This window comes from Anas platyrhynchos, chromosome 5, assembly GCF_047663525.1.
Source record: "Anas platyrhynchos isolate ZD024472 breed Pekin duck chromosome 5, IASCAAS_PekinDuck_T2T, whole genome shotgun sequence".
NCBI classification, from domain to species: Eukaryota; Metazoa; Chordata; class Aves; order Anseriformes; family Anatidae; genus Anas; species Anas platyrhynchos.
The window spans coordinates 65,859,577-65,876,682 of NC_092591.1; the positions used below are offsets into that span (position 1 = coordinate 65,859,577).

At 34.3% G+C, this 17,106-nt stretch overlaps 1 protein-coding gene across 4 annotated transcripts in view; it reads left to right on the forward strand.

The window, feature by feature from the left end:
- Positions 1–17,106, forward strand: part of USP47 (ubiquitin specific peptidase 47) — a 51,874-nt gene that overhangs the window by 30,651 nt on the left and 4,117 nt on the right. For all 4 annotated transcript variants that reach the window (XM_027461215.3, XM_027461213.3, XM_072039437.1 and 1 more), the window contains 13 exons: positions 1,003–1,079; positions 1,352–1,407; positions 3,834–3,946; positions 4,843–4,947; positions 5,960–6,167; positions 6,581–6,696; positions 7,703–7,822; positions 9,189–9,966; positions 11,625–11,800; positions 11,977–12,057; positions 13,117–13,232; positions 14,557–14,675; positions 15,971–16,101. In XM_027461215.3, the coding sequence (XP_027317016.1) occupies positions 1,003–1,079; positions 1,352–1,407; positions 3,834–3,946; positions 4,843–4,947; positions 5,960–6,167; positions 6,581–6,696; positions 7,703–7,822; positions 9,189–9,966; positions 11,625–11,800; positions 11,977–12,057; positions 13,117–13,232; positions 14,557–14,675; positions 15,971–16,101 (2,196 nt within the window). The remainder of the gene's footprint in view (positions 1–1,002; positions 1,080–1,351; positions 1,408–3,833; positions 3,947–4,842; positions 4,948–5,959; positions 6,168–6,580; positions 6,697–7,702; positions 7,823–9,188; positions 9,967–11,624; positions 11,801–11,976; positions 12,058–13,116; positions 13,233–14,556; positions 14,676–15,970; positions 16,102–17,106) is intronic.

Sequence of the window (17,106 nt, forward strand, 5' to 3'; positions counted from 1 at the left end):
GGTAGGTATTAGATAGAATTACTTTCTTTAATTTTCTCTCCCTGCCCTTTCAGTTCTGCTTCCATCCGCTGTCAGTGCTGGTTACAAATTTTAGCCTCTATCTTTTTGAGGTTGGGGGCTTTTCAGTTCTCTTCCTCACACCCCCCACCCCTCCACCCCAAATTTTAGCATTGTGGTGTAAGTCAAAGAACAGTTCCCACTTGCAGGTAGCAATGTATATCAGCATGCCAATGTCATTTACTAGTTGTGAATTACACTGTGACACCAGTTTTCAGTGTAGCCCCTTCTGTGTGGTTTGTAGTTGCAAGTCAGATTTAATTTTAGTCCTTTTGTCTGAGCCATGATTTATTTCAGTCAGAAATCATGCAGTAAAACCAGAACGTAATAAGAGGTGTCTGGATGGTATTACAGCTGAGTCTACCTGGTTCAGTTGAGACCCTATAAGGGGAATATTCCCCATATAAGGGGAACAGTTAGTTGGTCTTCAACCTTTGATTGTTCTCCTGTTTATTCAGTTTCCTTGTGTTGCCTTGTTTTTTTCTGTAAGTGTAACGTAGGATATTCTTTCCATGACAATTTAAGTGTAGTTCTCCCTCTATTGTAAGAGAAACTTTGTAAGAAATAGGCTCCAACATACCAGGCCTTATGGTGAATTCTCATGACATGCCATAAGATGTTGATACTGAGGGAGGGATGATTTATAAAGAAGCCTTTATTCACATGCACACTGCTGGATTTAAAATTTAGCTTTCCTATATATGCTAAAAATACTTCCTTGTTTAGAGGAGTGTATTTGTAGATCTGTTAAATTCATAGTAAAATAAAGAGGCGGGTCACTTTGAATTGGATTTTTTTCACTCAGCAAATAAGCAGATCTGAAATACCTTTTTTTAAAAAATGATTAATATTTTATTGATAAGTAATGACATTTTTTCTAATGAGAATAAATGCATATTGATTATTGCTAGCCTCTCTAATAATAATAAACTGATTTTCTGTTAGATAACTCAGGAAGATATTAAGAAAACATATGGTGGATCTTCTGGAAGCAGAGGCTATTATTCCAGTGCTTTTGCCAGGTTAGTACTGCAATATTGAATTCTGGTGTTTAGCATAATCGAATGATTGACCAACATGCATGTACTTAACATGTTAGCTAAAAAATAAAAATGGATAGAATAGAAGATCATTAAAATAGTGTGGTGTTTTTGAAAATCATTTTTGCTTAGCATGTTACTAAGATACATACAGCATAGTTCTTTACGGGGTGGACAGGGGGACCAAACCAGCTTTTGAAATGAATGTTGTCCTTCTATCTGATAAATTCAGGTAACTTTTTTTTTTTTACCAGCTCCACAAATGCGTACATGCTAATATATAGACTGAAGGATCCAGCAAGAAACGCAAGTGAGTATGCTTTGCAGTTCTTAACTAATAAGATTCTACTTCAGGAATAGACACTAACATAGTGTCTCCCTAATTTTTTTGAGGATGGTGGTATCGGTATTTTTAGGGTAAGTTAAAGTAGTTTTCATTTAGGGAGCCTTCTACTACAGCTTTTAATTACTCTTTTAATAGCAAGCCCTTGTGATCATTAGGAGGCCATCGCAAACTAAACTGTTTTTTTTTGTTTTTTTTTTTAGTATTTTGTATATTGTGGATTTGAGAGACAAATATGCTGGGTGACATAAACTACAAATGTAACGCTGTACTAGTGCCTGCTTAATAATAGAATAAAAATACTGACTTTAAAATGAGTCAATAATGAGAACTTCTTAAATTTTTAAATTTTAAATGAGAACGTAATAATGACAGGTTAACATTTTATAACCAGACCTTATTTTTTGTTTGTTAGGAGGTAAGGGAAGATACTATAAACTACACAGTGAAAAACAGATTTGGGATTTCATGTTTTTTATGCCACTGATTTAATTTTTTTTTTAATTATGCCACTTATTTTTATGCCCTAATTTAGTACACCAAGTTTTAGAGGATGACTAACCCCATATAATAGTGGGCAGGCTGTTTATTCTTTCAAGTATGTCCCAACAGAAAATGAGAACTCTATTTGGTTTCAAAACTGGAATATCTCTTTGGAGGCCTAATTTCAAGATAATGAATTTAATAGGGTTAGATTAATTTCGTAGGGCTAGGTTGCTCATACTACTAATAACCATAATTTTTCAGAATTTGATTGTCTTTCGTGGATGTTTTTAAAAAATGTTTTTCCTTAAAAAAAAATCCACGTTTCTCATTTAAAATCTGAGCATACCTAAATGTTGCAGTTGTAAGTGAAAGCTTGGTATAATAGAGCTTTTGGTTTTGAGCTGAGGTTGAATTCCAGCATTTGATGAATTGATCATATGACCTACTGGTGCATATATATGTGTGTGTGTGTGTGTGTATATATACACATATATGCAAAATTTTATGTCCAGTAGAGGAGGGAGTAAAAAATATCCTTAAAAATAGCATTTTGCTTATCTTATCTTGCTGCTGTAAATATTTTAAAGCGGACATGAATGGTTATGTTTCCATTCATTTTTTAATAAAATTTTGAATTGAACCATGATGCTGAGGGTGACTACTAGCGAGAATAAGGAAAGAATTTAGAAGTCCAAGGATAATTAAATTAGTTTTAATGACTTTTTTTTAATACAAACTAAAAATCAAAGCTTAAGCTGAATCTATTGAAAAAATAAAACTAACAAGAGCTGTAACTGCTTCTATATCAGTATATTTTTAAATCTTTTGGAGTAAATATGCCATTTCATGCCAGCATCATAATAAACACAAACAACGTCTATTTTTTGCAGAAATCTATTTCACAAGACATGTTGTTAGGAATATTTCTCTTTCGCTGTTTTCTCCATAAAGTTGAACCATGATATTTTCTTTGAGGAAGTATGAAGGGAAAAAAAGCTAAGTGTCCCCTAAACTCAATTTTGATGACTTCTAAAAAATATATTTAAAGTAGCAGTATCTGAAGTAGATACTCTCTATAGGTTTGAAGTGGATTTAGCACAAGGAGGATACTGTTAAAGCTCTATATCAACTAATAAAATAGTAAGTATTAAGAAAAATAATAAAATTGTTTCAGTGTTTAAATGATTGAAACAATATTTATTCTGAACAAGAGTGACTTGTGTAAAGTTGTGTAAAGATTAAAAATAAATATAACTGATTTTAACACCAGTAAAGAAAATCTTTAAGTCTTTGGAAATAGATTTTCCCATATATTTTGAGACTGATAATTGCCTAACAAGCAAACGAAAAAACTAAATTCATTATTTCAGATTTCTTGTATATGCCAAAACCTTTTTTTAATTTTGAAAACTTGTTTGCTAAGTTGCGATAAGCATAGAACCAGTATTGTGAGACAACTGTTCTTTTTCAGTGTGAAGTATTGCATGTTCTTTTATGTAACAAATTATCATGAAGTACACTGAGCTGTATTAACTGCTGTATTTTATCACAATACAGATAATATTTTGATTTTAAGCTCTTTCACTTTCTACAACAGACCTTTATTAAAAAAGCAGTCTTGTGAGCAGTCATAATTATTAGACTATTTCTTTACAACAGTAAAACTTGCCTTACTGATACTGGAATATTAACTTTCTTGTGCCAATAGCATTTTCTGCTATAGCTGATTTATAATCCCCAAGGGAAAGGGCTGACTTCAGTTCCATTTAAATCATTAAAAAGGCAACAGGACATGGTTGAGTGGGAAGTTTAGGTGAAGAAGGAAGAAACCAATACAGTTAATTGTGTCTATAATTCCTAAGATGTTACCCTACAGTGGAAATTTTTCCTTTTTTTATTCCTGACAGAGTTTCTTGAGGCACATGAGTATCCAGACCACATTAAACAATTAGTACAGAAAGAGAGGGAATTGGAAGAACAAGAAAAGAAGCAACGGGAAATTGAGCGCAACACTTGCAAGGTTAGAATTTCCGCTGAATAAAGTAACGATACGTTTCTATGTATTGTTTCTACTAAAACTATAAATTCTTACTACAGTGCAAGGACTTTTTTGTGTTAAATATATGTGTATTAAAATTAAATGTACACCTACTGGAAACTTCTACAGAGTAGAGGAACCTGCTAGAGGTAATTAGAGATTTTTGAGTTATTTCCCATGTGAATATGAATTAGTGTTTAAAAAAAAAACAAAACAAAACTCTGGCCTGGGATCACTTAATTTCAAAAAATAAATAAATAAATAAATTCAAAATTCCCAGAAGTATGTAGTGCTTTATGTAAAGCATTTCATACTTAGATCTTTTCATATTGTAACCCTTTGTGTTGTGAACATTTTCATAAACTGACTTAAACTAATTCTTTGGCAGAAAGAGGGAAAAGATGTTTTTGACCACAGATTAGATAAGAACAGAAGAAGACACTTAAGACATACAAGCATGTCTGTCAGCTGGCTTTCCTAAGAATCAATTGACTATTAGGTTTTCTACATCTGTAAAATAACTTAGTGTGTTATGTAAAAACAGAATTTAACACTCATCGTCCCTGTGTGCGTTCTGTTTTGGAGGGAGTGTTTTAATATGTATGCTGCAGCATCATATCCCAGATTGCAAAAAGTTATACTTCTGTAGATATATATATATGGATATACATATATTTATGTATATTAATACATTTAATGTATATTAAATATTATATCTACACACGTAGCCAAAAATATGTGTATATGTTTATATATATATACACATGCACATTAGTGCTACCTACTGTGCCTTTCATGTTTCCTATCTGCAGTTGTATAACTAGATGAAAGGAATCTCTCCTACAGCTGAAAGCTAATTTCTGTATTTTGTTTCATAGATTAAATTGTTCTGTATGCATCCTACAAAACAAATAATGATGGAGAACAAATTAGAGGTTCATAAGGACAGGACACTGAAGGAAGCTGTGGAAATAGCTTACAAGGTATGCATAACAAAATAGTAAAATTGTGAGATGTAATATTTTCACACATGTTTTCTGCTGTTGTATCTTCAGTCTTTAAATTTTTAATGCTGTGGCAGTGTTTGTGGGTTTGGGTTTTGTCTTCACTTTTTGAAGAGGGGTTGGAATTATTGACTTGAGTTAGACAATATGACCCTTATTGTAAAATTACATTAAGAGCTGCTGGTAGACTCTCTGTAGCTTCAGTGAGTTGAGAGAATTCTGTTCATTTGTATTGTCCTAAGAATTTTGCATTAGATTTGTAATAAGAGAAATTTCAAGAAGCTTCCACTATAGCTAATACAGTAGCACCAGTTAGCACCAAAGTGTCACTTAATTCTTGCCTTCCGCAAGGAGGTAGAAGTTGAAGGCATGTATTTTTGCTTACCTACCTGTACTCTTTAGTTTTTGCCTTATGCATCTTTGGCTCAGAGTGCAGGCAAGGATTTTGAGTGGAAGATAATTAGTGCACATGACTTCATCAGCCCTCTAAGATGCTCTTTGGTATAACTGATACTTCTGGAGCCTGTTTTTACATTTCCCTCTTTGGATTTTCATGCAAGTTTCTGTGTATATAATTAAAGTCACGTGTATGTAACATACTGTATATGTACATGTTTTGTTCTAAACACAGTTGAACTTGCTGACAGGACGAGGGGGAATGGGCTAAGGTTGTGCCAGGGGAGGTTTAGGTTGGATGTTAGGAAGAACTTCTTTACTGAAAGGGTTGTGAGGCATTGGAATGGGCTGCCCAGGGGAGTGGTGGAGTCACCATCCCTGGAGGTCTTTAAAAGACGTTTAGATGTAGAGCTTAGGGGTATGGTTTAGTGGAGGGCTGGTTAGTGTTAGGTCAGAGGTTGGACTGGGTGATCTTGAGGTCTCTTCCAACCTAGATGATTCTGTGATTCATGGATTCAAAGTATTCTTGGATGTGCACATACTGAGGAAAAACTAAGTTCACAAGTAAGCCATTATTTTTTGTTTGTCTGTTTAGCTAATGGATTTAGAAGAGGCTGTCCCTTTAGATTGCTGTCGTCTTGTCAAATATGATGAGTTCCATGACTACTTGGAACGATCGTACGAAGGAGAAGAGGATACACCAATGGGTTTATTACTTGGAGGTGTCAAATCAACATACATGTTTGACTTACTGTTGGAAACAAGAAGACCTGACCAAATTTTCCAGTGCTATAAACCTGGTGGTAAGTCATGTAATTACATACAGACAAAAATAGGCAAAAATTATATATCGTGTGGTGGTGTGAAAATAAAGCTTGTGTAATGTAGGACTTCATTATGTTATGTGAGAGATGAAAAACTTTGATTTCATAAAATTTAGTACAGTACTCAAAGCACATACTGTGCTGTGTTGCTATTGTACTTCTTACTGAAGTTGGTCTAAAGTAAACTAAAATGTGTCAAACTTTGGAACGCTTTTGCTTCTGGCATTAAAGTTGATCTGAGAATTAAACTTCTGAAATTGGACACCTTTTAAAATTCTTTACTATTTGTATGTATTTAATGAAACCCCTTAGCAGACAACTGTATGTGTTTCCTTTGCCTTGTGAATTTTCTTCATACATCTGTGGGTTTGTTTTTCTTCTCTTCCCTACAGAGGTCATGGTAAAGGTTCACGTAGTCGACCTAAAGGCTGAATCTGTTGCTCCTCCAATAAGTGTACGAGCATATTTGAATCAAACCGTTTCAGAATTCAAACAGCTAATTTCAAAGGTAATTTACGATTGTTTTGGAATTTTATTGCAGAATTTTCAATCATTCTGATTGAAAATGTCATATGTATACAATTAAATTTTGCACCCTTTACAGCTCATTTATGCTGTGTATCCTGTCACAGGGTTTGGTTGGTTACAGTTGAGCCTGTCTGCCAAAAGGAGCAATCTGCTTCTTCTGCCCATAGTTCTACCCTGGCTTTTGCACAAGCTTAGCCACTGCCTGGCCCTGTTTCTTACTAATTTACCAGATAATCTGCTTTTTGGAGGAGCTAAAGAGTGAAGTTGATACTCATTTGGATTAGTAAGTTCAATCACCTCCCTGATTCATGCAATCAGCAGCAGAAATAGTGAATTGTTACCATATAACTGAAACAATGTGCAACTTTCCTTATTGGCTTCAGTAATTAAATTTGACATCTAAAGCTGTTCACAGTCTCCCTGCAAGCCCTCCTCTTCATCCCAGCAGCTACTTAAGATGTAGAATTATTTTTAGATGGTTGTAGGCCATGGAATCAATCTTAGTCCAACGCTGCTTCCGTTGAACAGGAAAAAGGCAACCATTTTACATATCTGTTCTGTGTAAATTTGTTCGGTGGTGGGTATAACTTAATGATATTCATTATGAAATGTAGTTTCTGTCTTTGAATTCAAACTGGCTAACTATTAAGCAAACAGTACACAAAACTTGGTTTACACCCTAAAGATTAGGACTGATTCCTTTATTACTAGTCACTCACATTACGCCAGTTCTCTGAGCCATTTTAGTCTTCTCATCCTATGGAAAAACTAACCCTTACTATGTGTCAAAGGATGGAGGAAAGGAACTGGGACTGAACAGGTTCAGGATGTTGGGATGTATTTCCACCTCCCACACACACACCCCTCCTTGGTCTTTGCAAGTCTTAAGTCAATAAACAAACCTTACCCTTTCCATATGATTAATCTTCAAATACTGGAACATCTATAATAATGCACATTACTTTACGCTGAATGTCTTATTTTAGGCTACACACCTGCCTGCTGAAACAATGCGGGTAGTATTAGAACGTTGCTACAATGACTTGCGTCTTCTGAATGTTTCCAGCAAAACGCTGAAAGCTGAAGGCTTTTTTAGAAGCAACAAGGTAGGTGCTGCAGTTCTTAAACTGTTCATGTATTTATAGACTTCACTGTTGTGTTGTAACAGGTAGGAATGTCCCTATGGAATTCATAGGAAAAGTCACTTTTTACTTTCCTCTGAAATACTGTGGTGCCAATGAATTCTGTAGGCTGTATATAAAACCTAGTGTATGTAACAAGGTAGCACATGTTCAAAATCAGAAATCTGTGTGATACTTTGTGGCTAGAGTAATGGCTAAAAACTTTACAATGGAGATTTAAAAGTCAACTCTTAGGGCAAAAGGGTTGGCATATTACTATGAAACCCAAATTGTTTTTAAACGTTCTTAACAGCTATGCCTGCTCTCAGAGCTAAAGTTTTTAATAGGCAAATTTCAAAGCTAAGAGCAAGTTTTTGGTGGGTCTTCATCTTAAATTCACAGTAATTCACAGTAATTTTTACTGTGTAAATCTCCCTAGCCAAATCTATACTTTCTAAAAATCTTTTGAGTAAATGCTTCCGATTATAGTTGTATAATAGAATTCTTCTGTTGGACGGGACCTTCAAGATCTAGTCCAACTGCCTGAGAACTTCAGGGCTAACCAAAAGTTACAGCATGTTGAGGGGCTGCATTCAGAAGAAGAGTAACTTGGTGCTTAAATAATATTTGTCATTAAATGGCATCTGTAGTGTTGGTCTCTTCACTATAATAGCAATAGCACATCTAGCAGTTTTGAATATCATTTGGGTTTGAAATTAAGGCTGAAGATCACAGTATCCTGGATGAGCAAAAATTAGTGAAAGCCTTAGTTTATAATTCAGCAAAACAGTGTCATTGACTTGCTATTCAGTTCAAAAACTTGAAAAACTTTAAAAAAAAAAAAAAAAAGTTCAAAACTTTTCGCTTTCACGTGGTGGTCTTTGGAAAGAAAAAAGAGAAATTTGGTCTCTTGTTTTCTAAGTTGCCCTGTTGTTTACCCATGTACGCATTTAAATATTTCTTTTTTATGATGCTATACTAGGAAATAAAGACTATCTGTAGTTGTTGGCGTCACTACTATTGTAATTAGTGTTACTGTACAGATGAAGGGTGTACATGGAAGTGATACCCGAGTACACTTTGAAACATAAAGCTTCAATTTCCAAATAGTGCTTATTGTAGATGGTCGGTTTGGTTACAAGTCACTCCAATCTTAACATGACCATGAAAGTAAGGAAAACTAAGCTATGGACTTCTTAGTTTCTGTCTCTAAAAATCTATTTTAAAATGGTTGCTAAAAGATGATGTTGCTTATTGACATTATTTCTAATGTGCGCTCAATCCTATCTGTTTGCTTTTGTAGCTTTTAATGTAGTACTACATGATAAAAACACTGCTGTTTTGTGTTCAGGTATTTATTGAAAGCTCGGAGTCATTAGATCATCATGTGGCATATACAGATTCTCATTTATGGAAACTTTTGGATCGTCATGCAAATACAATCAAATTATATGTTTCATTACCAGAGCAGTCTCCTGGATCTCAGTTTAGACGTTCAATTTATCAGAAGCCTAGTGGAGATTCAGGCAACTTGGATGAAGCTTCTGAAAGAGTAAAAGGACCTGTAGGCAACATGAAATCTGTTGAAGCAATTCTGGAAGAAAGCACTGAAAAGCTTAAAAGTTTGTCCCTGCAGCAGCAGCAAGAGGGTGACAATGGAGACAGCAGCAAAAGCACAGAAGCCAGTGATTTTGAAAATATTGAATCACCTTCAAATGAAATAGACTCATCAGCATCAGCAGAAAACAGAGAACTTGAAAACCAAATTCAGATTTCTGATCCAGAAAACCTTCAGTCAGAGGAAAGGTCAGATTCGGATGTAAATAACGATAGGAGTACGAGTTCAGTAGACAGTGATATCCTTAGCTCTAGTCATAGTAGTGATACTTTATGCAATGTGGACAATGCCCCAATTCCCTTGGCTAATGGACTTGATTCTCACAGTATCACAAGTAGTAGGAGATCCAAAGCAAATCAAGGGAAGAAAGAAACCTGGGACACAGCAGAAGAAGATTCTGGAACAGACAGTGAATATGATGAAAGTGGCAAGAGTAGAGGAGAAGCACAATATATGTACTTTAAGTCAGAACCCTACACTGCAGATGAAGGTTCAGGAGAAGGGCAAAAATGTATGTATTTTTTATTATTAAATGCTTTAAATGATAGTAAAGTCTAGATTACTTTAATATGCTTTGTTTAAAAAGTCTAATGAAAGCCTTGAAGTTTTATTTTTAATATGTAAAATTAACTTTTATTAAAGTGCAAGGATGAAGTGTGGTGTCATGGTCAGTTAAAATCTAGCTTAATTTTGGTCTTTCAGTCAGTGATTTGTACTTAAACTGTATGTCTTTTTGTTCTTAAGAATTTAAGTTGCATCTATCTAAGATACATCTGTTTCCTTCTATAGAAGGTATTTTCTGAAGAACAAGCTGAGTTGTCTCCTAGTGAGAGGAAAAATGATTGCATTTTCTGGGGATGATTTGCCCGTTTCAGAATCAAGTTAATTACTGTGGTTCACAGAGCATTAATTCTGTTAACATTTAGATCTAAAAAACTGCAAACTCAAAACTGAGAATTCAAATGTAATCAATACTGATGTACTTGATATTGATCATATAATTCAGTAGACTGTTGCTTTTACATTGATTTAAACACGATAGGTACAATGAAGCAAATTGAGACTGTGATTGTATAAGTTCAGTGTAAAACCCTAAGTACTTTAATTTTCATTAAAAAGATAAAATTTTAAAACAATGCTCAGTAGCTATGTATGTTTTATAATTAACATAAGAGTAATTAAAGAACAACAGGATATAAGATAAATATTTTGAAAGGCAAAGGTTTTCGTCTCAATCCAGAAATCCTGATGTAACAATTGATAAGGAATATTTTTGTCATTTTCTTTGTAAAGAAACATTTTCATTTTTCAAGTTACATTGAGAGATTTGATAGCAACTACTTAAATAATTTGAACAAAATGTCTGATGGGAGGACTTTTCTTTGTGGCTAATCTTGAGCTACTTAAATATGAACAGGTTTATAATTTAGTTAATTGTTCATATAGCAAGCTATGTCATACTGTATTTCTAATTCCTAATGATCATAGTGTGCTTTGTGGTGAAGTCTATATTGCCAATATTAAGAAACACATTTTGTAAAGATAAATCACTTACTTTGTTTCAAAATTTCACATAACCAGAATGTTTCTTCCGTATGTTAATAATAATAAAAAAAAAAAAGACTCAGTGAAAAAATTCCTTAATGTAAACTTGAGCTTCCCTTGTGGTACCACGTGGCCTTCCAGAACAGAGAACCAAACTTTTTAATCCTGAAAACAAGAGAAGAATTTGTGGCTTGTGCCTAGCCAGCCCTAACTCAGATGTGCTGAGTTAGATGTGCTGATTCTGTGTATCTCTCAAGACAGTGGAAGCCTGTAGGGAGTTATCTGCAAATGCTCTGTGTGATTGACTCTGTAGTCTTAGTGAAGCAAAGTTATGTATTCTTTATTCAGTACTTCACCGATTGAAAACCAGGGCAGTTTTGGGACTGCTTAGTCCTTTCAAGGCTGTCAGCCTGTGAACATGTGAAATACAGCAAAGCTTGTAAGGATTACAGTAAAACCTTCATCAGATGAAATGTAAATGTGGCCATTAACTAGAATTTCAACTTCTCTGTACTGTTTTGCTTCAAGTAATGACTGAATATATGGAAGTCATATTCTAGAATGCTTTTTTTTTTTTTTTGTATCTCAGTGTTTTATGCCATTTTCATCTCAATTTTTACTTAGGGTTGATGGTACATGTTGATAAAAGAATTACACTGTCTGCCTTCAAGCAACATTTGGAGCCCTTTGTTGGAGTACCATCCTCTCACTTCAAAGTCTTTAGGGTCTACGCCAGCAATCAAGAGTTTGAGAGTGTTCGGCTCAATGAGACGCTTTCATCGTTTTCTGATGACAATAAGGTTATTCAGAAGTTATTTTGAATAATTAAAAATACACTGGTACAATATTCCCAATTAAATAACTTAATTTACAACTTTTAATTACTTACAAGGTTAAATCACTACATTAGTCTTGATAGTGATACAAAATGTAATTTTGTTTGTAGTTACTAACAGATACTCCTTCCTCTTTATAGATAACTATTAGACTTGGAAGAGCCCTTAAGAAGGGTGAATACAGAGTCAAAGTCTATCAGCTTTTGGTAAATGAACCAGAGGTAAGGCGTTGATAATTTCAAGATGAATAGCAGTTCATGAAAGTTTTATGAAGTGCTTTAGCCAAGACTTTCTCAGAGATCTTGGAGAGGAAAAAAAGAATGCTATTTTCTCTCTACTTTACTGTAATTTTTTCTTGATTATGTAAGGGAATTAGAGGCTGTTTTTGTTCATGTTACTCAGTGCATGCAGCTGGAATGTGATCTATAGTATGCTTTTCAGATGTTTTTATTTCTACAATGTATATAGAGGACAAATGCAAATAACTTTTTCGTTAAACTTATGAAAGTTGTGTGTTATTCTTTCCAAATCAAAAACTGTTTTTGTTTATTTTTGCAGTTTTCAATAATAAAGTACAAATATAATTTGTTACAATCATGGTTGGCAGGCAGTGCTTATTGGTAGATGTGGTAGGTTAGCTAGATACTCCTCTTTCTGTATAAGACAATCCTGAAGGAGTGCTGGAAACAATATTGTCTCTCTTGTCATAATGCAGCTCACTTGTAGCATCTTTTGGGACATGAAAAGTATAGCTGTTGGTTTTACTCTACAGCAGTCTTTAACTTACTGAGCCCTTAAATTCTGATTTTACATTTTGGATAAAACTAAAAATTATATATTAATAAATCATAAGAGACTGAATCTGTGCTGGTAATAGCAGGCAATAAGAATAGTTTAAAAATTATTTCCGATCGTGATGTTCTGGTCTATCTTACTAATGAAACCCAAGAAAGTGGCATATTTATTACAATAATCCGCTCATTTGAAAATTTAAAAGCTCTTTTCAAATTGTTTAAAATGTTAATATAATGGTAGCAATTAGTAATTCAGAGACCAGACACTACTTCTGCAGTGGCTTGCCTTCGGATTTAGACTGTCAAAACATGGTTGATACACAATTTGATCCTAATTTTAATCAGACTACCTTGTTTACAAAAAGGCATTGTAATGATCTTTTAGCTAGGTAAATGGGACTGGTCTCAAAACATGATCAGAAGGCAAATTTATGTATTTTTTTCCTCTTCTAATAAATTCTTTAATCATTTGCTATTTGTTTATAGCCATGCAAGTTTCTTCTAGATGCGGTTTTTGCTAAAGGAATGACTGTCCGACAGTCAAAAGAGGAGCTGCTTCCTCAGCTTCGAGAACAGTGTGGCCTGGACTTAACGACTGACAGGTAAAGAGACTGCAGTCAGGGTTGAAGTTAATTGATTAAATATAACTTTAAAGTTTATTTCTTCTCCAGTGAGAGAGAGGATATTAGGAAAGGAGCAGAAGCAAGTTACTGTGGTATTTGGATCTGTGAATTGCAAGCATCAATTTAGCAATTCTTGGTTTTCATCTCATGTAGAATTATAGAGAGAATAATATCTGTGTAGAAATGCCTGTGTACAACATAATTACAGCTTTACATCTGAGAAGTTTTGTTCCATGTAAGAACTATTTTCTTCAGAAAGAAGAGCGATAAGTACATGTAAGTCAGTTCACAAAAAAGCATTCTTGACTCCAGATGCAGGTCCAGTGTAAATCACTGCAGCAAAACTGTTTAATGCATTATCGCGGGGTTTGATTACGGTACCATCTTTCTACTCCTTTGTCCATAAAGGGTATCAGTTATCTCATTGAGGTTGAACTCATTTTGAGGTCTTGATTCCGCATACTCCTTGCTGTCAATTTCAAGTTCTGTCGCATGTACTGTGTATTACCTGACATGCTGTATTAATTGGAATTAAGAAAAACTTGTGAAAAAAGTACGATCTGGTAAGCAAGCTGCTGGGGCCTTAACATATGCGTGAAGTCAGGCTGCAGTGAACCCTGGATGACAAAGTGGTCCTTTCCTGCTGAGATAACAAATAGAAACCTAGATGTGGACCAGGTTTTTCTCCTTACCACACCGTGACTTGGCCAAAGGATTTTTGTCTGCCATGCTAGAGTTATGTTGTCTAATGCCCTATAATTATAGGGCACGTGACAAAATATGACCACTTCTGTGCAGGAAAATCATTGCAATTAATTTTTTACTTTGTTTAATCTCATTTTAGTTATGTCATTTACCAGTATTCAAAGCTTACTTATTTTAGCTTGTGACTGTATTGATGCAGTAGAACTAAGTACATAAACCAGATACCAGTGCTCTTATCCTCCTCCTCTCCACTTCTTCCACAATCACATCCAAAAAAAAAAAAAAAAGGCAGGGATAACTGTAGGAAGCCTTTGGGAATATTCTGCTTATACTGCATGAGAAACTGTTACCTTCTTCCAGGTGGTCCTTTTATATTTCTTGCACTGATCAAACATATACAGGTTTGTTTTCTTTGGTTGATGCAGCACTACCAGCCAATGGTGATACCTTGCTGTCAGGATAATTTCAGAATGTTAAAATCTTACCTGATAAACCTAGTCCAAAAAATAATAATAAAAATCAAGTTTTAATTCTGTGGCAGTGCTAAGTGGTTTTGAGCAGATAAAAAATTACTATTTTCTCCCTCATTTATTTGCAGGTTTCGTCTACGAAAGAAAACCTGGAAGAACCCAGGCACTGTGTTTCTGGATTATCATATCTATGAAGAAGATATCAATATTTCAAGCAATTGGGAGGTCTTCCTAGAAATACTTGACGGTAATAATTATATACTATGAAGCGGAAAGTAAAGATCGTGTTAGCGATTTCTTTTTACGTAGAGAATATTGGAAAATATGCTTCCCTTTCTCTATTTTTAAGTCTAATAATACTGAAATTGTAATAGCATTTCATTAGGGAAAAAAAAGAGAAGAAGCAAAAGAACTCAAAGCTTAGCATGAAGTTATGGGGGTTGTATAAGTGTAGTTTTCCTTTGGCTGTGATGCACTGAAGGTCTAACAACATTATCTTATGTAGTTGTTTGGAAACTAGTGGACATACTGTAACACAGTATGCAGTTTTGTGTTTTCATTGCACTTAAAGGTAGCTGTATGTTTGCCTATACCTTATGCTTTATTTGTATTTAATTTTTGAACTATTAGTGGTGACATTTGTAAATGTGTGCATGTACGTATATAAATTCTATAAGGCAGCACAATTGTTCAGTAACTTAGTTTTCAGACAAAAGTGGAATAAAGCCACACGTCTTCTGTTATAAATTGATAATTTTTTGAACAAACCTCACTCATCAAAATAGTTTTGGACTTAAATTTTAGAGAGCAGATTTATTTTTTTAACATTTGCTTAAATATTACTAAAAATACAGCATTTATGTTACCTTTGTATATACCCTTAAATTTTGGATTCTGTATGCAAAAGCATAATTTAAGGGGAAAAAAAATAGGCCAACCTGTTTCCCCTTTTACATGTCTGTTGAGGGGTAGATGTGGAATGTGTATTCCATTTGCTCAGAAACTTTCACAAGCATACCTGCCTTAAGGAAGTCTAATAGAACTGTTATTCCAGTGCCATAAGCTTTCCTGGACAGCTGTAGTCAGTCATGGTATTACACATCTTTAAGAAAATTGTGTCAAAACAAATATAAGAAATTGAAATGAACGTGGGAGGTTCAACAGGAGGTTCAATCCTGTAGATTATTCCTAAGGAAATATCTATCAGCTCACACCTGAATTAAAATTTCAGTTTAATTTTTTATTAGTTTTAGGTTCATTGTTCTGCTCTTTGTGTGGTGAGTTGGGTCTTGAGGTAACTACTTTTTAGTGCAACTCGCTTAGTTCACAGAATATTATAGTTAATATTGTTTTATAGACTACAGGGCTTCCAAGTATTCTGTAGTATTTTGTGTAACTAAGGCTTTTCAAACAGCATGCTACTTTGATCTAGATATGTAGTGCAGTCTTCCATATTTTAATATGCCTATACTATGGAAAACCCTTAATTTTAAATAATCTATTTTGTGATGTTAATATAATATATTTCTTTCTCTTTCTTAGGAGTAGAAAAGATGAAATCCATGTCACAGCTTGCAGTTTTATCAAGACGATGGAGACCATCAGAGATGAAACTAGATTCTTTCCAGGAAGTCGTGCTAGAAAGTAGCAGTGTTGAGGAATTGAAAGAGAAGGTAAAACTCCTAACACGATGCAAGTTTATTGTGATTTCTGAAAGCCTTTTTGATGTCTTCTGTTGGGAAGCACAGAAGTATCGTAGCTACATAAACTTGTTCCGTGGTTATTGTATTTTATTTTTTTTCAGGAACTTAGAATGTCAATTTCTGTCAGCAAAAACATATGAATCAGCACCTTTACTACTTAGTTTCATGTAGCAGGCAGTTGTCAGAGCATTCAGGTGAACACATGCAAAAAAAAGTCATACCTTGAACTTTAGGAAGCATAATATTGAACTCAACCTCTGTCTCATCCTTGAAAAACACATGAAAGAAAAATTAAACTATTGTCATCCTGTTTTTTTTCCAAGCTATTCCAAAATTATTCCAAAATACTAAACCTTAGTGCCTCATTATATTTGAATTTGACCTGTTGTTCAGAGACAGTGTAATTGTAGCAGGTAAATTGAACTATATTTGAATTAGAAATAAATATGGGATTAGTATGCATTTTTCTCTTAAGATCAGAACCTTCTAATAAGCAAGCAGATGTACTATGCTAGCAGAGTATCTCACTGAGAATTTTTATTAGTCTAGTTTGTTGCAGGCTTCTTAAAAATGGTTGTTTATATGTAGTAATACCAAGATGAAAGAAACCCACCGTGGATGGTGATGACAGCAGAAATCCTATTCATCATTTATAAGATAGGGGTTTGTATATATGCTGGGAAAAGGAACATCATTCAGCTTTTGTCTTCATTTTTAGCAGAAGTGAGAGTTGGCTTTTCCTTTCTTGCAAGGAGCAACTTTAAAGCCTCTTGGAAGGAATGCTGCTAATTTTTGCTCACATCAGTAATTTGAATTTGACACATCTGTGGTAACAGTCAGCTCTCCATTCAGCCAAATTCTGTTAGCAGAGTAAGGCTAATGTGTTTCAGGATTTTTTCTATATTTTGTTAGTATTTTTTTTATTTAGCCTAGTTTCCTAAGGAAAGGGGAGTTGGAAAATTTTACTGGCTGTTA